We start from the raw sequence: 22,964 nt of genomic DNA, 5'->3' as shown, positions 1-22,964 counted from the left end.
AGCTACATTTATAGGGACAGGGAACTAACTAGAAAGGATACATTTTGGAGGGAACAATATCAGGCAATCACAGTCCTGCCTTTTGGAGGAAACCAATAAGACAGAGGATCCAAATACAGCAGCTTAAATGAACCAATAGTAGCTGTACCCTCTGGAACCAAAAGGCAGTTACTTTACCCTAATGCAAATACAGACAATAATAATGCAGATATAAAATCCTTTGACCCAATACACAACAGGTGGATATGTAGAAACTAATCTATTAAACAAAGCGAAAATTTACATATGTTGCTCTACCCACTTTTGTCTCTAGCCACCCCCACCACTATTATGTGGCCCTCGGGAGATTGCCCAGAAAGAAGTGTGGCCCTTGGTGGTTCTCCCCACCATCAGCTTGGTGTAGACTAAATACTAAACCAGGCAGACAACAAGCATAAAATATAAAGCAATTTCTTCTGTTATGTGGCGTTGCTGATCTTTGAAATTCACCATGTGAATTCTGTTTAACAGATTATTTTTCCCCCTTCTGCCCTCCTTGTTCCAGCTCCTTTGCCTCCTTGTGCACCAGTAATGAACACGCAGGATCCCAATTCTGCTACTGGTACGTCCGTGAAAGTCTGCTGGAGCTTCTTTTCAGAAGATATTGTCGAAAGCTACCAGCTGTACTACAAACGAGTGAGCAATGAGACGTCGAAAGAGGAGCAGGACGGTAAGGCATAGAAGAAGAAGAAGAAGAGTTTGGATTTGATATCCCGCTTTATCACTCCCCTAGCTGTCAAGCATCCCTTATTTGGAGGGACAGTCCCTTATCCCAGCGCCGTGTCCCACTGCTGTCCCTTATTGATGGATGTCCCTTAAATTTTCCGGGTTTCAAAGGAAGCAGCTCCTCTCCCTCCCTCCCTGCCGGCCAGAGAGGAGGGAGGCTCCAACTGTGTTGCTTGGCTGCCCGGCCCGCCCCCCTCTGGCCTCCTCTCACCAGCCTCGGCCCCCGGGAGCCCCTCCCCGCTGGGACCGGCGGGAGCCTCGGGCCCTTCCGCCACCATCCTCCTTGTGGCCGCTGAACTGGGCGTCTCTGCCTGGGGCCTCCCCTCTGCCCGTCACCGCCGCTCCCGCTAGGCCGTACTGCAGCTGTGCCGCCAAAGGACCCGAATGAGATGGGCAGCCTGGCATGGTCTATGAATTGATGAGGAGCCTTGAGAGGAGAGCGAGGGCAACCATAGAGAAAGCAGTTCAGAGAGAGGAGGAAGAGGAAGAGAAGGAGGCGGAGGCGCGGGCAGATGTTCCAAGGGCTACAAGGGAAGGACCGGAAGCACTTCTCCCATAGATTTGTAGTGGTAGACTAGCATAGATGGTCTGATCTGCGGGTTTACTTCGGGCGCTATCCCCCCCCCCTTCCTCCCGCCCCACCTGACGGAATTGAGAGCTGCAGATGGAGCACGAGAGAAAAGATACAGAACTGCAGCAGCATCTTCGTAGCTTGGACTTCGTTTTGCGCGAAAAGTGGTTGCTGCTTGTAGTTATTTAATTGCTGTGTTTCATCGGCTGGTGTCTTGAGCAGCAACCTCTGGAAACGAAGGGCTAAAAACCGACGCTGCTCTCCAAAATTATCTGGTACCTTTTAACTGGTTGACTAAAATCCCTTATTTTGGCTTCTGGTCCCTTATTTTCAAATCTGTAAGTTGACAGCTATGCGGTAAGGCTTTCTATACACCATGACTGCCCTCAAATAATTCTGGGAACTGTAGTCCCCCGTCCCCCACCCACAGAGCTATACTTTCAAGCACCTGTCAAGTTGGTTGTCCGGGGTCCTGAAACAACAGTCCTGAAACCTTTTTAAAAACTGGCGAGCCAGTAGGAAAATACAAAGCATTATCTTTGTTTTTATTTGAAAATTAAATCTGGCTGAGAGGCTCCTGCCACTGAACTATGAAATGGCGCAGCAGATATTGAAAGGGTTCCTGCTTAGAAGCATGTTTCGGAAAATGCCATTTAAAAATAACCTCCTAAATCTTCCGCTTTCTCACTGCAGCATTTATGCTAAACGTGAAAGAAACATATTGCACAGTTACTAACCTGGCGCCAAATGCGCAGTATGAGTTTTGGGTGAAAGCCCTCAACAGAGCTGGGGTCGGTTCAGCGAGTGAACGAGCTGTTTACATCACAGGTAAATGCATTTCAGATTTCAAATGGCTTTTGACATTCGCCTTTTCCTGAGTTTTGAACGAAGCAAAGTCTACAGAAGTGGGGCGTGAACCAGCTAAAGTTTGTTGAACTCTGCAAGTTATAAAAGCCTTTATAAAAGCCTTATAAAAAGCTTTATAAAAGCATTTTCTAGTAGATAATTTGGCCGGCAATCTCACTGTTAACTTTCCAGAATCTCTTGAAGATCCTTTTATGCCAACAGGCCTAAAGGTAAAGGTAAAGGGACCCCTGACCATTAGGTCCAGTCATGACCGACTCTGGGATTGCGGCGCTCATCTCACTTTATTGGCCAAGGGAGCCGGCGTACAGCTTCTGGGTCATGTGGCCAGCATGACTAAGCCGCTTCTGGTGAACCAGAGCAGCGCACAGAAACGCCGTTTATCTTCCTGCGGGAGCGGTACCTATTTATCTACTTGCACTTTGACGTACTTTCGAACTGCTAGGTTGGCAGGAGCAGGGACCGAGCAACGGGAGCTCACCCCGTCTCGGGGATTCGAACCACCGTCCTTCTGATGAGCAAGTCCTAGGCTCTGTGGTTTAACCCACAGCGCCACCCGCATCCCACAGGCCTACTCAGCTTAAATTTTCTTAAGATTAGCCAGTCATTTTAATGATAATTTTGTAATGCATGTATAGTATTTTATTTTTGTTTGTTTATATATTTATGTATGTTAATAATTATATTATTTATTGCTTTGTTTTTGTTTTTATTATGTATTTTCTGGGGGTCTTTATATTGTGCTTTTATGTTGTGAGATCTACAGGTATACGGCGGTATACAAATTTAATAAAGAAATAAAAATAAGAAATGAATAGATATTTTAAAAGATTATAACCCGCTTTTAACCATCTGTGCCTCAAAGCAGCTTACGACGATTAAAAATATACAAAATGTAAAACATCAATTAAACTTCAAGCACTTTAAACCTCAGAAATTTAAAATCTCAAAAATGGAAACAAAAACATGAGGAGAGGAAATTTTAAAACATTAAATAAGAATTCATGATGCAAAGACCACCTGAAACGATATTGTTTTAACCTGGAGCCTGAACTATAGCAAGGATGGTGCCTGGCTGATTTCAAGTGGGAAGGAGTTCCAAATGCTTTACTATATTTGCATAAATTGCTGAATACCGCCTTGATATTTTACATGAGATGGTGGAATATAAATACTGCAATGAAATAAAAGAATAAATTACCGTATTTTTCGCTCCATAGGGCGCACCTGACCATAGGGCGCACCTAGTTTTCAGAGGGGGAAATCAAGGGGGAAAATATGACACACACACCCCAGCTCTCGGAGCAGCGGACAGAAGCGCGCAGCCTGTGCGCTTCTCCCAGACCTTCTCCCTGCTTTTGCAGGAGGTGTGGGAATTCCCCCATCTTCCACAAAAGCCCACAGGAGCCGCGCACCCTTTAAGGAGCGCACGGCTCCTGCAGGCTTTTCTACGAGGAGGGAGAAGGGACTGACGTGGCCAGTCAGTCCCTTCTCCCTCCTGGGGAAAAGCCCGCAAGAGCCGCACGGAGCTCTTGGGGGCTTTCCCCGCCTGCCTCCCCCTGCATTCACTTCATAAGACGCACACACATTTCCCCTTGCTTTTTAGGAGGGAAAAAGTGTGTCCTATAGAGCGAAAAATACAGTAATGTAAATATTCAGCAGGGGAGGGGGACAAGAAGAACTGATCATCTGGGAGGATGCTGAAAGGCCAACCATTGTGGAGGGGCTGATCTGTTTGTGTGTGTGTCTTTGATCTTTGTTTTCAAGTTAATCAAAACCTTAATCCTGTAATACTTTTAAAAGACAAACCTTCATAGTATATCTCATAACCAAATGGCTCAGGGGAAAAAATATTTATCTGCTTCTTTTTTTTAAAGCTCCTTTAGCACCTGTCCTCAAAAGGAAGGAGATCCAGAGTTGTGAACATGCAGCGCTGGTGCGCTGGGAATCTGGGAACACAAATCCTGTTGACTCCTACACAGCTGAATTGTCCAAGCTGACAGATGGAGAGGACGGGAACATCATTACTGAGTGAGTTGCATAGTATTAGATGCATGCAATGCTCAGGCCATGTTTTTCAAAACACCCAAAGAGCCAAGGGGAAAGAGGGAGGCAGAAAGAGGAAGGTTGGCATTCTGAGCTAAGGGTTAGCAACTTCATTCCCGATAAGGCCTGGGATGCTGCAGACAGGGCAAGAAGCTTCTCTACAGCAGGTCTCCTGGGTCATAGCTGTTTCTCTTAAAAAGGCCACGTGCCTTTTTTGTGGTATTTACCATACTTTTTGCTCTATAAGACGCACTTTTTCTCTCCTAAAAAGTAAGGGGAAATGTGTGTGTGTCTTATGGAGCGAATGCAGGCTGCGCAGCTATCCCAGAAGCCAGAACAGCAAGAGGGATTGTTGCTTTCACTGCGCAGCGATCCCTCTTGCTGTTCTGGCTTCTGGGATTCAGAATTTTTTTTTCTTGTTTTCCTCCCCCCAAAACTAGGTGCATCTTATGGTCTGGTGCGTCTTATAGAGCGAAAAATATGGAAGTTGATAATACATACATTACAGTAGGTGCACAGGGACACGGGTGGCGCTGTGGTCTAAAACACTGAGCCTCTTGGGCTTGCCGATCAGAAGGTCGGTGGTTTGAATCCTCACGACGGGGTGAGCTCCCGTTGCTCTGTCTCAGTTCTTCCCAACCTAGCAGTTTCAAAGCACACCAGCACAAGTAGATAAATTGGTACCACTATGGCGGGAAGGTAAACAGCATTTCCATTCGCTCTGGCTTCCATCACGGTGTCCTGTTGTGCCAGAAGCAGTTTAGTCCTGCTGGCCACATGACCTGGAAAGCTGTCCATGGACAAACACTGGCTTCCTCGGCCTGAAAGCGGAATGAGCAACCCCTTTGACTGGACTTAACTGCCATGGGGTCCTTTACTTTTACCTTTCTTTTACAGTAGGTGTTAAGTTGTGGGTGAACATATCAGACAACACAGCGATTCTTCAAGCAGCTCTTGTTTATTCACAGGCCAGAACAGAACTGAACTGAAGGGTTCAGCCATCCTGCTTATATAGAGCTCCACTCCAACACAACAGTAACCACTTTCTGTAACTATCCAATCACTGAACGTCACTTTCAATTCCTTATTTGCATATGTGGACCTGAGTGAAAACTATCTACAGCATCCCCCTGCTGGCCCAGGGTGAGAACTTCAGTACATAACAGTAGGCACACTTGACCCACACTCAGACCATTGGGCCTTGGGGATTGCAATGGGTCAAAGACCCTTTGCTATTTCTGCAGTTTCCACCCAAGAGCCACCAATCAGCATGAAAAAGGAGCTTTTAGCCACTCAGACATCTGTCTTCTCACGCTTTGTGCTGATTGGAGCTTCTGGTTCCCGGCTCACCTCAGACGGCTGCCTTTGTCCTGCTCCCAAGATTGTGATTTTGATCCCGACATCGGAACAGATTTGTTTGTAGAGAGGGTGAGGGAGGACTCTTTCTGCCTCATTTCTCCACTCTTCCTCAAATGCCTTTTGTGCTCCCTTGACAAAAGTGATCCGTTAGGTTTCCATCTGTTTTTCTCTCTCTCCAGGTCCATTGTTGGCATTCCGAATTGTGAAGCACTGATTCAGCTGGAGCCAGGACACAACTACTTGCTCTCTGTGAAAGCCGTCAACATGGGAGGTTCCAGTGAGCGGAGCGAGCCTATCTCCATCTTAAGCACAGGTATTATTATTATTATTATTATTATTATTATTATTATTATTAATACCCTGCCCATCTGGCTGGGTTTCCCCAGCCACGCTGGGCGGCTTCCAACAGAACACTAAAATACAACAACCTATTAAACATTAAGGGACGCAGGTGGCGCTGTGGGTTAAAGCCTCAGCGCCTAGGACTTGCTGATTGAAAGGTCGGCGGTTCGAATCCCTGCGGCGGGGTGCGCTCCCGCTGCTCGGTCCCAGCGCCTGCCAACCTAGCAGTTCGAAAGCACCTCCAGGTGCAAGTAGATAAATAGGGACCGCTTACCAGCGGGAAGGTAAACGGCGTTTCCGTGTGCAGCTCTGGCTCGCCAGATACAGCTTTGTCACGCTGGCCACGTGACCCGGAAGTGTCTCCGGACAGCGCTGGCCCCTGGCCTCTTGAGTGAGATGGGCGCACAACCCCAGAGTCTGTCAAGACTGGCCCGTACGGGCAGGGGTACCTTTACCTTTACCTTTATTAAACATTAAAAGCTTCCCTAAACAGGGCTGCCTTCAGATATCTTCTAAAAGTTTGGTAGTTGTTTTTCTCTTTGACATCTGGTGGGAGGGTGTTCCACAGGGTGGGTGCCACTACCGACAAGGCCCTCTGCCTGGTTCCCTGTAACTTGGCTTCTCACAGCGAGGGAACCGCCAGAAGGCCCTCAGCGCTGGAGCTCCGTGTCCGGGCAGAACGATGGGGGTGGAGACGCTCCTTCAGCTATACTGGACTGAGGCCATTTAGGGCTTTAAAGGTCAGCACCAACACTTTGAGTTGTGCTCAGAAACGTACTGGGTACTAATTACAAGAACAATTCTTCACACCTGTATGGGAAGAATGGGTGCTTACCTAGTCCTGGGAAGGGGTGAGTGGGTTGTGGCGTGGCACAGTAGGCACCAATTACAGGGGAGAAACACTGGGCATGTGTGAATGGGGCCATCATACAGGAGTTGTTTGCATTTGCAAGGTTCCGCAGTCCCTGCCGGCTACAATCTTCCATCCTTTCACAGGCACTTCCTTCACTCTGAATGAGGAGACAGCCCACCCCTTGCTGTCTGTGCTAGAAGACGGATTGACAATTGCATGTTGCAAAACTGAGAGTCCCAAATGTGAATGGCCCTTCCGTGAAAACAGCTTTACAAGGTATGGAATCTATAGGCCTGTTTCATAGGCTTTGTTGTTGTAGGCGTTTAGTCGTGTCCGACTCTTCGTGACCCCATGGGCCAGAGCACGCCAGGCCCTCCTGTCTTCCACTGCCTCCCGCAGTTTGGTCAAACTCGTGCTGGTAGCTTCCAGAACACTGTCCAACCATCTCGTCCTCTGTCATCCCCTTCTCCTTGTGCCCTCCATCTTTCCCAACATCAGGGTCTTTTCCAGGGAGTCTTCTCTTCTCATGAGGTGGCCAAAGTATTGGAGCCTCAGCTTCAGGATCTGTCCTTCCAGTGAGCACTCAGGGCTGATTTCCTTCAGAATGGAGAGGTTTGATCTTCTTGCAGTCCATGGGACTCTCAAGAGTCTCCTCCAGCACCATAATTCAAAAGCATCAATTCTTTGGCGATCAGCCTTCTTTATGGTCCAGCTCTCACTTCCATACATCACTACTGGGAAAACCATAGCTTTAACTATACGGGCCTTTGTTGGCAAGGTGATGTCTCTGCTTTTTCATATGCTGTCTAGGTTTGTCATTGCTTTTCTCCCAAGAAGCAGGCATCTTTTAATTTCCTGGCTGCTGTCACCATCTGCAGTGATCATGGAGCCCAAGAAAGTAAAATCGCTCACTGCTGCCATTTCTTCCAATTTTATTTCACCTTTTCTTTTTTGGCAGGGGTCTGCACTGAAATATACTCAGAGTCCTGTAGTGATTTCATCCTCTTTATTGCAGCTTGTAAAACAGTGATTCAATTGCCCCCCAAACCTCCGGCTTTTATATACATTATTTACACAATAAGTCGCGACTGATTGGCTGATTCTGCTTCCCTCCTGGAGCCTGATTGGTCTTTCCTGCAGGCCAATCAGTTGTTGCATTCTATGATCCTACCAGCCTAATAGGCTGATCAACTTCCTCCTGGAGCCTGATTGGTCTTTTCTTGCAAGCCAATCAGTTGTTGCATTCTAGGATCCTACTTGCCTATTGTTCTAGGATCCAAGCTTAGTACATAACAAGCACCTTTCAAAAATGCCTTCTCAAAGGGTTAATATAATAGTAAAGGGTGGTTTTCAGACACACTTTTGGGGCAAGCCAGCCATGAAGTATGCTCAAATTCCTCTGGAAAAATGGTTATATCCCTGTTGAGATGGCAGTGCTGTATTGAGTCTGTGGCTCATGTGCTTCTGGCTTACACTCTTTATAAAGATTTGAGGAGTGAGCTTTTCACCCCTCTATTATTGTCCGTGCCGGGCCGCTCAAACATTGCTACTGAGCCCTATTTTCTAGCAGATCAAGATAATCAGGTGACAGCAAAAACTGCAAAATCTTTAGCAGGGGCAATTAGAATAAGATCTATTTTTTTAAATTATTGATGTAAACCTCTGAAATGTATTTTGTATAGTTAAGTTTTTACCTCTATCTTCAGTACATTTTATTTTATTTTATTGCTATGGCTAGTGGCTGATGCAAATAAAGATTCTTCCGATCTGTGCTGAAGTGCAGTTTAAAAAATTCAACAGGAAATGTCTGCCTCCTCTCTCAGACATTGGGACTGGTGGGGTGGAAATCAGGGAGCGTGAAAAGTAGGTGGAGTCAGAGCATGTGAGAGGCGGAGCCAACACATTCTGGTTTTTCTGACAGGACACTTTGCACTGAGGGAAACTTGGATTCCCTCAGCCATTTTATCACATTTCACTGTGCACGCCATTTATGTTGTGAATGAATTTCCTCTCCCCTCTGGCGTTCCTCTGGGGTTCCATAAAACATGGGGGAATCCTGTAATTTTAGCAGCGTTTGTGCATGGTGGTCTGACGTTGCCTGTGAGCCCCGTTTGCCCCTCATCTCGGCTTCCAGACAGCCCAAAATGCAAAAAGAAAAGGACGAGCGCTGCTGGATTCCATCACAAATCTGTGCTCTTAATCGCACAGCTGTGAGGGTTTTAAAGTCATCCTAATTACACGATGCGGTCCTTGTAGCAATCTCTTGCTTTTTTGCACATTAATAGATTCTACAGGAAGCAGGCAAGTGTCTTCCCTCCCACTTAATTCCAAAAGTTGCTGTGATTGCCACGGCAACGCTAGCTTATACACAAACTGATATGCAGATATCCACCCCCCCAAAAAAGATTCCTCCTTACAACACACAGCTGACAATTCTGGGTGATGTTTACCAGAGAGTAAATGAATGAATTCCACTTAAAACGAGAAGAAAGAGGGGTCAGCCTAGACCTCTACCTGTTTGGCTGCTATCTCTATAAGAGAACCCCATTAAACACTAGGTTAGTCCTACTCAGAGTAGACCCAGTGAAGTTAATAAGCATGTCTAACTTAGGTTCATTAATTTCAGAGGGTCTGTTCTGAGTAGGGCCAAGGTCACATTCATACCATACATTTAAACCACTATGGTACCACAGAGTTATAATTTTCAGAGTGGCTGAACAGTCAATTGCTCTTCACAGGGAGCTCTGGAAATTGCAGCTCTGTGAGGGGAAAACTGGGTCTCCAAACAACTCTCAGCACACTTAACAAACTACAACTCCCATAATCCTTTGGGGGAAGCCATGACTGTTTGAAGCGGTATGATACTGCTTTAAATATATGCCGTGAATGTGGCCTTAAGCGGGACTTAGTTCTGGGTAAGCATGCCTAGAATTGCACTGTAAGATTTCTTGTTATGCTAAAAATGGCAATGTATTAAGTTTTGTATATATAATTCTCTTAATTTCTGTTTATGTTATGTGGATAAATTATAATATTTGTGATGGAGTTTTGTGCACTGCTAATCAGGTGCCTTATTGATCTAAGTCCTGTATTTGCTACGACAATAAACTGCAACAGACGGAGGCCGCAATCGTATGCTTACATACTTGGGAGAGAGCCCCATTAAACGCAGCAGGACTAATTATTATTATTATTATTACCATATTTTTCACCCTATAGGACGCACCGGCCCATAGGACGCACCTAGTTTTTTGGGGGGGGAATCAAAGAATTTTTTTTTTATTTCCCCCCCAGGTTTGCACAGCCATCCCCAAGTGCTCCGTCTCCCTCTTCTGCCTTCAGGGACAGCCTCTCTAGCCTCTGTGGGGCAGCAGCTTGCCCCGCTGTCCCCGGAGCTTGTGGGGCTGGCGATGGGGAGAAGCAAGCTTGCCTCTCCCCACCTCCAGCCTCCAGACCAGGTCGGGGAATAGCGGGGTGGCGGCGCTCCACCTCCCCGCTGTCCCCCAAGCTTGTGGGGCTGCCCAATATCTGCACCAATCGGGATGCAGGCTGCTATCCGCAAGCCTGGAGAGCCCGCGGGGCTCCCCAGGCTTGCGGATAGCTTCCTGAAGCCTGGAGAGCGAGAGGGTTCCGTACGCACCAACCCCTCTCGCTCTCCAGGCTTCAGCGAAAGCCTGCATTCGTCCCATAGGACGCACACACATTTCCCCTTCATTTTTGGAGGGGAAAACGTGCGTCCTATAGGGCGAAAAATACAGTATTAATTTATTTAATCATTTTTTCAATACAAGCAGCAAACACAAAAAACACATACAACAAAAACCACAATAACACTAATAACACAATTTAACAATTCAGATTTGAGTACTGAGATACCTATAACTACACCTTTTAAACAATATTTCCCCACCTCTCCTCCCCCTACTTCCCACCACTTTCCGCCTTATCGCTCAAGTATTCCTTCCAGATTTCTTCATATTTATCCATTCTTAATTTGCGTCAATATGCAATTCATTTGTATGTAACTAGTCTGTCCATATTGTCAATCCATGTGCTCAATGGGATCTTTTTGTGGCTCTTCCAATTCATCAAAACAAGTTTTTTGCTTCTAATATGGCACGGTACATCCATTTTTATTTTTATTTTACCCCTTGCAGCAAGACTAATTTTCCAACAAGAATGCACACGAATTGCACTTTTTGCCTTCACCACTAGGATATTGTAGTCCCGTGTCCTCAGATTGTTGCAAATAGGCTCCCCACCAAAAGTCATCACATGTATCATTCAACGCAGCATTGTCCAAACAGCACCATTTTGCATTCTCTGTTCCAGAGTTAACAGTTAAAATGCAGCACAACTTCCAGCCAAAGATTCCTAATTCCTGGGCTTGTGAGCCTCATCGTTGTGATTACTACGGAACAGGCATGCCACCGGGCAAATGGGCGCTGAGGAACTTTAAGCCACTGGTTTCCTAGCAAACGAAATTGGTCTATAAACATGGTAGTAGTCAGGGTCACGTTGAATCAGATCTATGCTCCCGTCATAAATCCAGTGGTCTTGTGATAAGGTTCAAGAGCTGTCAACAGGACACATGGTGTTCTCCTGGTGCCAGTAAAGACTCTGAGAGCTCATCCATTCATTTGGGGTGAGGTGGTGAGAGCGGTTGCCCTTTCCTCCCTTGAAAAGTACACGGAGTTGAAGGAGGAAGTTGGAACGGTGCCACTCTTGCCCACTTCCTCTTTCAGCTCTATGTGTTTTTCAGGCTCAGGTTAACCCACCTGTAGCTGACTCTTACCCTGATCCCTTGGAAAAGCAAAGTGTGTGTCCATGCACTTCCTTCCTTCCTTCCTTCCTTCCTTCCTTCCTTCCTTCCTTCCGTCTGTCTGTCTTGGGGAGGGAACCAATCCATGGAGGGAGGAGGGGTGTGACCAGAAATGGTGGTGCTCACAACACACCTTCAAATAGCCAAATATACTCACCAAAGATTGGGAACCCCTGTCACAGATGTTGGCTACCATCAGATATTCTCTATAGCAAGGGAATATACAGTATTTGCCACATTTCCTTTTGCCAGATCCATCGCTATCTTGGGAAACCCAATACCGTTCCAAGGCAAACATTACTGGGAGGTGGACGTCAATGAAAATATGGAGTACCGTGTTGGTGTGGCTTTTGAAAATGTTTCTCGAGACAGCTATCTGGGCACAAGCCACGCCTCCTGGTGTATGAGGCACACAGTCAACTCTTCCAGGTACAAACACTTCCAGGCCATAGAGGTAAAAGGTAAAGGTAAAGGTAAAGGACTCGTGGACGGTTAAGTCCAGTCAAAGGCGACTATGGGGTTGTGGTGCTCATCTTGCTTCAGGCCGAGGGAGCCGGCGTTTGTCACAGACAGCTTTCCGGGTCATGTGGCCAGCAGGACTGAACTTCTGGTGCAATGGAACACCGTTACAGAAACCAGAGCGCACAGAAACACCATTTACTTTCCCGCTGCAGCGGTACCTATTTATCTACTTGCACTGGCGTGCTTTCAAACTGCTAGGTTGGCAGGAGCTGGGACAGAGCAACAGGAGCTCACCCCGTTGTGGGGATTTGAACTGCCAACCTTCTGACCAGCAAGCCCAAGAGGCTCACTGGTTTAGACCACAGTGCCACCTGCGTCCTTTGATTGTAATAAAACTCATAGTGGCTTAGATAATAAAATAGTCAGTAGAAAACAACTATCTGAAACCTTTAAAGATAAAAACATATGTTAAGAGTTATGTCAATCACTGTCAATCAAACATCTACCTCCCCTGATCATCCAAACTTCATTCGTCAACTACTCCCCCCCCCCCATATTTTCTCTCCCCTCTCATAAATTCAAATGCTTAAAGGATGGCTTTCACCCCTACTCTTATCCATGAAAGCTTATGGGGGGAAAGTGTGATTTCAAATGAAGCCAATGAGTATGGAATTAGGAAAGGCAGCTGTTTTTGGCCAATTTAGCCACCAATTTAGCAACTGCTTCTGGCACAACGGGACACTGTGACAAGTGTCAGAGCGCACAGAAACACCATTTACCTTCCTGCTGCAGTGTTACCTATTTATCTACTTGAACTGGTGTGCTTTCGAACTGCTAGGTGGGCAGGAGCTGCGACAGAGCAACGGGAGCTCAATCCGTCGTGGGGATTCGAACCGCCGACCTTATGATTGGCAAGCCCAAGAGGCTCAGTGGTTTAGACCACAGCAATCATAGCGTTGGAAGGGACCCCATGGATCATCTAGTCCAACCCCTTGCAATGCAGGAATATGCACCCATACAGGGTTCAGACCCATGACCCTGGCACTTTCAGCACCGTGATCTTCTGGTGCAATTGCCCAGTTGTAAACTATCTTGCTTTCAATACCGTCTGCACCTGCAAAAGCTTAGAGCTGGATGCGCTGCTTAATTTTCAATATATGCATGTTCTCATGCCTTCCTGCTGAAACTCTTGTCACTTTTTATATCACAAAAGTTCTGGTTAAATTTTTTTCCTCCTGCACTTTTTTTAAAAAAACATAGAACATTTATAAAGCACTTGCTCAAACAAACAAACAAACAAACAAACAAACAAACAAACCAGGCAGAGGGCCTTCTCGGTAGTGGCGCCTGCCCTGTGGAATGCTCTCCCATCAGATGTCAAGGAAATGAACAACTACCTGATTTTTAGAAGACATCTGAAGGCAGCCCTGTTTAGGGAAGTTTTTAATGTATGATGTTTTGTCATGTTTTTAATATTCTGTTGGGAGCCGCCCAAAGTGGCTGGGGAAACCCAGCCAGATGGGCGGGGTATAAATAATAAATTTATTATTATTATTATTATTATTATTATTATTATTATTATTATTATTATTTGCACTAACAGTGCATGGGTGCCGCTCCAGGAGGCAAAAATGAAATAACAGTGGAGAAGCATAGCAAAACTGCTAATAGAACTAGAATGATGTCCAGTAAAAATCTACCGCTAATGCACTATTATCACATCAATGACACTTTGCAGAACACAGTCCCTACCAAAAACCCCAAACTCAGTCTGCTCTAAGAGCTTCTAATTGCATGCATTTTCTTTCTCTTTTGCACAGACATACCTACGAGTTTCTGAACAATGGGATGACTCCAGACATTACGATTACTGTCCCTCCCCGGAGGATTGGACTTCTGCTTGATTACGACAAAGGGAGCCTGTCGTTTTTTAACACGGATATTATGCAACACATCTACACCTTCCACAACCACTTTCAGGACTTTGTGTGTCCTTGTTTTGCTCTAGAGGAGCCCGGCACACTCCGGATTCTGAATGGCGTTGCGATGCCCACCTACACGATTTCGTGATTCGGGGGCAGCTGTTTGGCATGCACGCAATGCCTGACTCTTGCATAACTCTATTAAAACCTACAGCTTCTCAGTGTCACAACCATACTCTCTCCTTTAAAACACCACCTGCTTTATTCTTTTTAAAAACACACACACATTTATATCCCACTTTTCTTTGAAAGCAAAGCAGTTTTCATAGAAAATTTTAAGCAAAGCTCCCACAGCAGATTACACAGCTGCAAAATGACAGAAAAAATGACAGAAAATAATAACTTGAAAGATATGTTAACTTTTACTTACATTATAAGCTTGTTATACTGTGTGTCTTTGGGTCATGATGAGCTGTCAGTGGTCCTTATTGCTGCAGCTTCCACGGAACATCTGCAAAGAGCAATTACGATTCCATGTAAGCGTCATTTGGATAAAGCTTTCTTTCTTTCTTTCTTTCTTTCTTTCTTTCTTTCTTTCTTTCTTTCTTTCTTTCTGCTTAGCCATCTCTGCACCAGCTTTCTAAATAAGCAGTTTGGGAGGCAAGTCAAAGCTTGTGATATTGCTTGTGAATATTGATAGTGCGAGGCGGGAGGCACTGAGCCACCTGCAGTATAAACTGAAGATATAAAATAAAACCCAGATGCTTCTGTATGTACTCTTTAAAGATGCTCCCTCACAACTTAGGATCCAGTTGCATTCTGCAGGGGTGAGAAATCTGTGGCTCGCCAGAGGCTGTTGGACTCCAACTCCCATAAGCCCCAGGCAGCATAGCAACTGGTCAGAGATCATGGGATTTGGAGTACTGGCAACACTTGGAGGGCCACAGGTTGCCCAGCCTATTATAGAGCATGTTCTTTAAGCACCCCAAAGCTCCTCTAAGGAGTATTTCTCCAAATAATCCTTCCTTTGTTTGAATTTTGCTAGCCTCACCCCACCAGCCTTGATGTGTGCCATGCTTTACAACATGTAAAGGTTATAAATTGCAGGAGAGATTTTTTCTGTGGTGTGTGCAATAAAAACAATCCACTTTCACTTGTTTGCTTGCTGGTGGATATCGATGGCTGATGGGGATTTCCAGAAGTAGCTGAAGATGCTTATTTAATGGCTTTCAATGGAGGAATGTTTCTTCATTGATTACAGGTGTTTGGTTAGGACACACCCAATAATTAAAGGGTAAAAGGTAAGGTAAAGGACCCTTGGACTATGGGGTTGTGGCACTCATCTCACTTTCAGGCCAAGGGAGCCGGCGTTTGTCCACAGGGGTGAGCTCCCGCTGCTTGGTCCCAGCTCCTGCCAACCTAGCAGTTTGAAAGCACGCCAGTGCAAGTAGATAAATAGGTACCACTGTGGCGGGAAGGTAAATGGTGTTTCCTTGTGCTCTGGTTTCCGTCACGGTGTTCCATTGCACCAGATGTAGTTTAGTCCTGCTGGCTACATGACCCGGAAAGCTATCTGTGGACAAACGCCGGCTCCCTTGGCCTGAAAGCAAGATGAGCGCCGCAACCCCATAGTCGCCTTTGGCCGGACTTAACCATCCAGGGGTCCTTTTTTTTTACCCATGATACCTAAGAAAAAGGCTTCAAGTCTTCTGACTTGAGTCTTGTACTTTGGTGCAATCTGAATTTTGCAAAGCTTACGCAAGCCAACCGAACAAACAATGACAAATGTGTGGCATTTCAGGAATACGAAGCCCTTCATTGCCTCAAAGTTATCCAATATTTTGCAGGATTTGTTATTTAGCTTGTTTTCCAGCTTGTATTAGTAATTTAAAGTGCCAAGGCTAAAATTCACCACTAGAGGGTAGTAGCAGAAGTGACATGAAAAGACCGCATCTTGTTGCTGTTGAACAAATTCAACACCAATAAAGCTGGCAGGCCTCAAAGAATGACCAAAGTGTTGTGTAATTCTTCCCTTCTCCCCCAGATATGCTAGCTGCAGTCTAAAGCACTTGGAAGACTCCAGATTGATGAAGCTTGTTCTAAGATTGATTTAAGGCCAAACTTGATGTTCACTAGGTACATAGTTTAATTGATTTAATTGATTTATACTGTGTGTCTTTGGGTCATGATGAGCTGTCAGTGGTCCTTATTGCTGCAGCAAACTGCAGATGTTGCTTTATTTAGGCATGGGGAGAGAGTCAATTAATTTCATGCTTCAAGGTGAACCTACATAATTTGCACTTTGCAAAACAATATGTGAACCGAAACACAGATGTACTTCCAACTCCACACACCTCCGAATTTTGCAATGCAGGTCTCCAACCAAGCGTCGTGAACAAAAATCCATATAAAGTGCGCATAAAAACCCATCTATTCGTGAAAATAGTGTACAGAAATGCATCGTGTTAGGGAATGTTGCTTTGCAAAAATAAGCATATTAGGCAGAAATACAGTGTAGGTGTAGTGTAGGCAGAAATACAGTGGTACCTTGGGTTAAGTACTTCTCTTCAATTGAAGTACTTAATTCGTTCCAGAGGTCCGTTCTTAACCTGAAGCACCACTTTAGCTAATGGGGCCTCCTGCTGCCTCCACGCCGCCGGAGCACAATTTCAGTTCTCATCCTGAAGTAAAGTTCTTAACCTGAGATAATATTTCTGGGTTAGCAGAAACTGTAACCTGAAGTGTATGTAACCTGAAGCGTATGTAACCCGAGGTACCACTGTATGTACATTGGAGGAAATCATAGGAACCTTCATGATGTCTTTTTTTAAAAAAAGTAAACTGATGTGGCCATGTGGAGAACTGAATTTAAGATTGGAAATGGGGAGAAATTGAAATTGATGGGTGCTCCCCTTCCTAGCTGTACTACAGCACCCATCATCCCTGACCATTGGCTATGCTGCCGGGAGCTGATGGGAGTTGAAGTCCCATGGCATCTAGAAGGCCAGGGGTCCCACAGCATTGAGTTATTTATTTCACATGTCATTCTTCAGAAAGAAAGAAAGAAAGAAAGAACGAACCCAGAGCGGCTTACACAACAGAACATTAAAATGCAGGTGTCAGGGGTTCAGAAGGAGAGACACAGGAGGGGGAGCAAATGGAGAGTGAGGAGGAGGAGTACGAGGGGGGCGCAGGCAGTGACAGTGGCCAGAGTTATTCCACAAGCCTCTCTAGCGAATCGGAGGACTCACAGAAGGGAGCGCCGGTGGCCAGAGCAAGGGAGATTCCAAGGGAGAAACCTCAAGAGGGAGGGGCCAGCGGGGAGTCCCTGAGCAGCAGCTGGAGATCAGGGCCAGCGTCTCCACCAGAGCGCAGTGGGGAGGGGGAGTCCCAGGAGTCGGGACCAGTGCCCTCACCACCAGAGGGAGGAGAGGAGTCAGGTTTGGCAACACCCACATCAGGAAGCGGGGAAACGGTCAGAAGGAAAGTCACCGGCTGGGCGCGCGCGCCAAGTTCAAATGTACAGGAGCGCGGCACAGCGGGGAGCCCGGGAAGGGAGCCAGGTCCTAAAGCCCGCCGGAGGGAGGGGCAAGACTCAGGAGGCTCCGCGTCAGAGGAGTCCAGGAAGGAGGGAACCCCAGAGGGCAGAAGGACCCAACGCAGGAAAGAGCAGCGCAAGAGGTGGAGCCGGGCTAGAATCTTAAACTGGTGTGGGTGGAGCAGTGAGTCAGAGGGGACTTAGCCGGTCTAGCGTTAAGACGTGGGCCTGCGCGCCCAGAGCTTGGAAATGGAAACTAAACTTCAATAAAGACTTTTGTATATAATATCCACTGGGCGTTGGTCCTCTGTGAGCTGGGACCTAGCGGCAGTCCTGACAGCAGGAAAAACAGCAAATTAACTGAAACGCACCAATATAATAGTTTGAAGGACTAAAAAAGTTGAAGCAGTCAAATCAATCACCAGAAACCCATTTTACAATGACTCGGGGCAGGGGTTTCAATGGAGCTGCCCTCGTTCCTGTTGAGATACAATTGTCAACCACAATCTCCACTTTCCAGAAACAACTGGAGACCGTTTTCCTCAACGAGATCTTCCAGGTCTCTTCCTGAGGTGTTTGTTCTGCAGTGGCGTAGTGTGGGGGGTGCAGGGGGGGGGCCGGCCGCACCAGGCGCAACATCTGGGGGGCGCTCGCACTCGCAGCTCTCTGCCCCTACTAAAACCCATGGGTTAGAGGGCGCAAATTACTTGCCTTGCCCCGGGTGCTGACAACCCACGCTACGCCACTGTTGTTCTGTATTATTTTTAAACCCATCTTGGACTGATATTTTTGGTACCATTTGCAAACCTGTCTTTAGTTGTTTTTGTGTATATTGCCCTGAGGCTGATGTGGAAGGTGGTTCGTCAATTAAGAAAACAACAGGGTCCTCCTAAATTAAATGGTAGAGGAACAGGGTCGTTCAGGGGTTATAGGCCAAGTGATGCCCTCAATATGGTGGACTACAGCTCCCATTAGCTCCAGCCAGCATGGCTGAAAGGGATGATGGGAGCTGTAGTCCACCAACATTAGGACAGCACCATGTTAGTACCCCTGTTCTAGGAGAGTTTGATCCTATTTTGCCAAAAGGATCCTATTTTGGAAGGTCATAACTGGGGCTTTAATCCTTTGTCCTCTACTGTTGTCCTAATTCAGATATTTTTGGGAGGCATGTGTACTATGTGCATTGCAAATAATAATAATGATGATGATGATGATGATGATGATAATAATAATGTTTCCATTGGTTCAAATGGGAACTTTTTATTGCAATAGTAGGGTGTACGAACCTTGAACTGGACTGAGATCCTCATTATTATTATTATTGGGGGGGGGGCGTCACTGCCTAGGCATATTTTTCCTTCTTCTGCATTTTTTTTCTACTTCTACTGCAAAACCTGGGGTTCTCCACCGGATTTCATGGGCTGAACTTCAATTGAAGAGAAGGCTGAACTTTTGCACCTTGATCCTGCCAGAACTTGAACTTTGTTCTTGGAAAACAACCCATCCCTTCCATGCAGGAAAAGGTGGCAGCTCTCCCGTTTCCATACACGGAAGTGTCCACCGCTTAAGAGAAACACCTTGTTGCTAGCCAATTCCACTAAGCCTCAAGCAATCCTTTGAGTATTCTCAGAAACAACCCTTCGGATGGGAAAAAGCTCTTGCAAGAAGCAGAGCTTAAATGCCTTCTTAGCTCATCTGCGACTTACAATCAACAGCACATGTTGTGCACGCTCTTATAGCACAGCAAACACCTACCAGATTTGACACTTATAACCTGTTGTCTGGGTTGGGAGTCATTTCTTTAGCCTTAAACCTGAACCTTAAAGCTGGGCAGTGTACGAATGTAATTTGTTGTTGTTTAGTCGTTTAGTCGTGTCCGACTCTTCGTGACCCCATGGACCAGAGCACGCCAGGCACTCCTGTCTTCCACTGCCTCCCGCAGTTTGGTCAAACTCATGTTAGAAGCTTTGAGAACACTATCCAACCATCTCGTCCTCTGTCGTCCCCTTCTCCTTGTGCCCTCCATCTTTCCCAACATCAGGGTCTTTTCCAGGGAGTCTTCTCTTCTCATGAGGTGGCCAAAGTAGTGGAGTCTCAGCTTCAGGATCTGTCCTTCCAGTGAGCACTCAGGGCTGATTTCCTTCAGAATGGAGAGGTTTGATCTTATTGCAGTCCATGGGACTCTCAAGAGTCTCCTCCAGCACCATATTTCAAAAGCATCAATTCTTCGGCGATCAGCCTTCTTTATGGTCCAGCTCTCACTTCCATACATCACTACTGGGAAAACCATGGCTTTAACTATATGGACCTTTGTTGGTAAGGTGATGTCTCAGCTTTTTAAGATGCTGTAATAAACTAATGTAATAAAAGTCAAAAAATAAATAAAATAAAGCTAAATGATATGCAAGTAGTCAGATACATGTTTGAAATGTGTGTTGGTCATTGCAAGGCCAAGCCAAACAAGTTAAGAAAAATGAATACTCAGGCCCTTCTAGTCCAGCATTCTGTTCTCATAGTGGCCAGTCTCATAGTGGCAAGCCATGGGCATCTGATTGGGCACCTGAGTGCAACAGAGCTCTTCCTGTTGCAGTTCCCAGCAGATGGTATTCAAAGGTGCACTGCCTTCAATGCCACCCATTCAATTCTCCTCCCAGACAAGCAAGAGGAACTATCAGAGTTCAAGGGCACATACCAGCCAGGCAAACGGACGTGGGTGGTGCTGTGCTCTAAACCACTGAGCCTCTTGGGCTTGCCGATCAGAAGGTCGGCGGTTCAAATGCCCGCGAGGGGGTGAGCTCCCGTTGCTCTGTCCCAACTCCTGCCAACCTAGCAGTTCAAAAGCACACCAGTGCAAGTAGAAAAATAGGTAGCGCCAGTGCTTTTTTTTCCTCTTAAAAAAAATGTTGAGGGGTACAGTGGTACCTCGGGTTACAGATGCTTCAGGTTACAGACGCTTCAGGTTACAGACTCCGCTAACCCAGAAATAGTACCTTGGGTTAAGAACTGTGCTTCAGGATGAGAACAGAAATTGCATGGCGGCAGCAGGAGGCCCCATTAGCTAAAGTGGTACCGAAGGTTAAGAACAGTTTCAGGTTAAGAACGGACCTCCAAAATGAATTAAGTTCTTAACCTGAGGTACCACTGTACTCTCATTTTCCTACTCATATTGAAATAATGCCCCTCAATGAGACAAAACTTACATTCACAGGATGTTTAGGGGTATGCGTACCCCTGCGTCCCCCAGAAAAAAAGCACTGAGTACCGCTGTGGCGGTAAGGTAAACGGTGTTTCTGTATGCTCTGGTTTCCGTCACGGTGTCCCATTGCACCAGAAACAGTTTAGTCATGCTGGCCACATGACTTGGAAAGCTGTCTGTGGTCAAACGCCAGCTCCCTTCGCCTGAAAGCGAGATGAGCGGTGCAACCCCATAGTCGCCTTTGACTGGACTTAACTCTCCAGGGGTCCTTTACCTTTACCAGCCAGGCAAACACACTTGGGGTTCATAGGAAGGCCAGTGAAGCGTGTGGCCTGGGAAGTGTTCCAAGGGCCAGGTAGAAAGGCTCTGAGGGCCACATTTGGGCTTCAGGCCTGAGGTTTTTCCACCCGTGAGATAAGCCATTCCAGTTTTTAAGAAATCAAGAGTACGTTTTTGGACTTTATTGAAAAGTTCACTCACACGCCCGCCAATATTTCTCCAGTGAAAATAGGGTTGTCCTAAAGAAAAGCAGGAGGGACGCAGGTGGTGCTGTGGGTTAAACCACAGAGCCTAGGAGTTGCCTATCAGAAGGTCAGTGGTTCGAATCCCCACGACAGGGTGAGCTCCCGTTGCTCGGTCCCTGCTCCTGCCAACCTAGGAGTTATAAATCACGTCAAAGTGCAAGTAGATAAATAGGTACCGCTCCGGCGGGAAGGTAAACGGCGTTTCCGTGAGCTGCTCTGGTTCGCCAGAAGCGGCTTAGTCATGCTGGCCACATGACCCAGAAGCTGTACATTGGCTCCCTCGGCCAATAGAGCGAGATTAGCGCTGCAACCCCAGAGTCAGCCACGACTGGACCTAATGGTCAGGGGTCCCTTTACCTTTAAAGAAAAGCAGGGCATTCTGGGATCAGTTTAGAAACTGGAATGACTTCTTTAAATCCAGGACTGTCTCTGGAAAATAAGGACACTTGGAGGGTCTGTGCTCAAGTTTCCTCACTTCCTATCTTCAAATTGAAATGTGACATGGCATCTCTGTTTATGACGCTGCACTGATACTAGCCTGTCACCTCGTAAGTGCAGGGAATGCCATTTCAAGGGTTTGTTTCCTCCCCTTCAGGTACTACTTACAAATGTCATGTAATAACCTGGCTAAGTGAACATCTGACACAGAACTGATAGCTTTATTATCACCTGAATGCACGCCTCTTGTTAATGTGTGGCTCTGAAGGTTTTATGCCTGTCGTTTTGAAGCAACCCTTTTGTCTCGCTGGCTTTGTGAATCAGTCCTTGGGGTAATCAAAACACAAGCGTTATTCAGTTTTGACATTTGCAAGCTCAGAACATCAGGAGGTAAATGCCAAGCACTGTATGTCTCTCTTCAGAGACCAACAGCAGGTGGAGAACCAGACCCATTGGACAAGCTTGCCCTCCACTAACTTGAGAAAATTAAAGCACAGCTTTGATCCAGAGTTTATCTGCCTGTATAAAAGAGAAGAAGTGTGAAACAACATTTTGCCCAGTGTGCCCAGTGATCTTAAATCAGACTTGGGGATCCCTTTGGGATGGAAAGGCAGAATATAAATTTAATAAATAAGACAATAAAATAAGGTTGCACACCATAGCTGTCAACCGTCCCTTATTTGGCGGGAAAGTCCCTTATCCCAGCTCCGTGTCCCGCTGCTGTCCCTTATCGATGATGTCCCTTAAATTTCCTGGGTTTCAAAGGAAGCAGCTCCTCTCCCTCCCTCCCTGCCAGCCAGGGAGGAGGGAAGCTCCAACTGTGTTGCTTGGTTGCGTTGCTCAACCAATAAGGAGACTAAGAACAACTGGGGGGTGGAGCTTGCATGCCTTGTGCCAATTGAATCGGCCGCGTTGCCTGGGGACTCGCCTTTGCTCAGCGCTTCCCAGTGGAGAGGTGACGGTGGTTTTCCTTGCTGCATCCCCTTTGCCGGGTTGCTGTGCTGTGGGAACCACCACTTGAGGCTTCATTTGGCTGCTGGCTGGGTTTTCTGCCTTTGGCTCGGAGGGGCTCAGAAGTTGAACATACCTGTGCTTGGAAAATCCCTTATTTTGGCTGCTGATCCCTTATTTTCGAGGCTGCTGGTCCCTTATTTTCAAAACTGTAAGTTGACAGCTATGTTGCACAGACACACACACACACCGTATCTCTAAAGCACTGGGCTCACCACCAAGATTCCTGGGAACTGCAGTTTACAAAGCTA

General features: G+C 46.4%; 1 protein-coding gene across 4 annotated transcripts in view; it reads left to right on the top strand.

Moving 5' to 3' along the window:
• The window catches only part of FSD2 (fibronectin type III and SPRY domain containing 2), a 30,224-nt gene extending 15,456 nt beyond the window's left edge, over nucleotides 1-14,768 (top strand). For all 4 annotated transcript variants that reach the window (XM_083712642.1, XM_083712641.1, XM_083712644.1 and 1 more), the window contains 7 exons: nucleotides 545-709; nucleotides 2,030-2,164; nucleotides 4,078-4,231; nucleotides 5,785-5,918; nucleotides 6,944-7,076; nucleotides 11,875-12,051; nucleotides 13,905-14,768. In XM_083712642.1, coding sequence (XP_083568768.1) covers nucleotides 545-709; nucleotides 2,030-2,164; nucleotides 4,078-4,231; nucleotides 5,785-5,918; nucleotides 6,944-7,076; nucleotides 11,875-12,051; nucleotides 13,905-14,154 — 1,148 coding nt within the window. In that variant the 3' untranslated portion in view covers nucleotides 14,155-14,768. The remainder of the gene's footprint in view (nucleotides 1-544; nucleotides 710-2,029; nucleotides 2,165-4,077; nucleotides 4,232-5,784; nucleotides 5,919-6,943; nucleotides 7,077-11,874; nucleotides 12,052-13,904) is intronic.
• Nucleotides 14,769-22,964: the final 8,196 nt, after the last annotated feature.

Source organism: Podarcis gaigeae (assembly GCF_964106915.1).
Source record: "Podarcis gaigeae genome assembly, chromosome: 14".
Lineage (NCBI taxonomy): Eukaryota > Metazoa > Chordata > Lepidosauria > Squamata > Lacertidae > Podarcis > Podarcis gaigeae.
The sequence above is the reverse complement of the archived record's forward strand: the minus strand, read 5'-3'. Positions and strand labels throughout refer to the sequence as shown.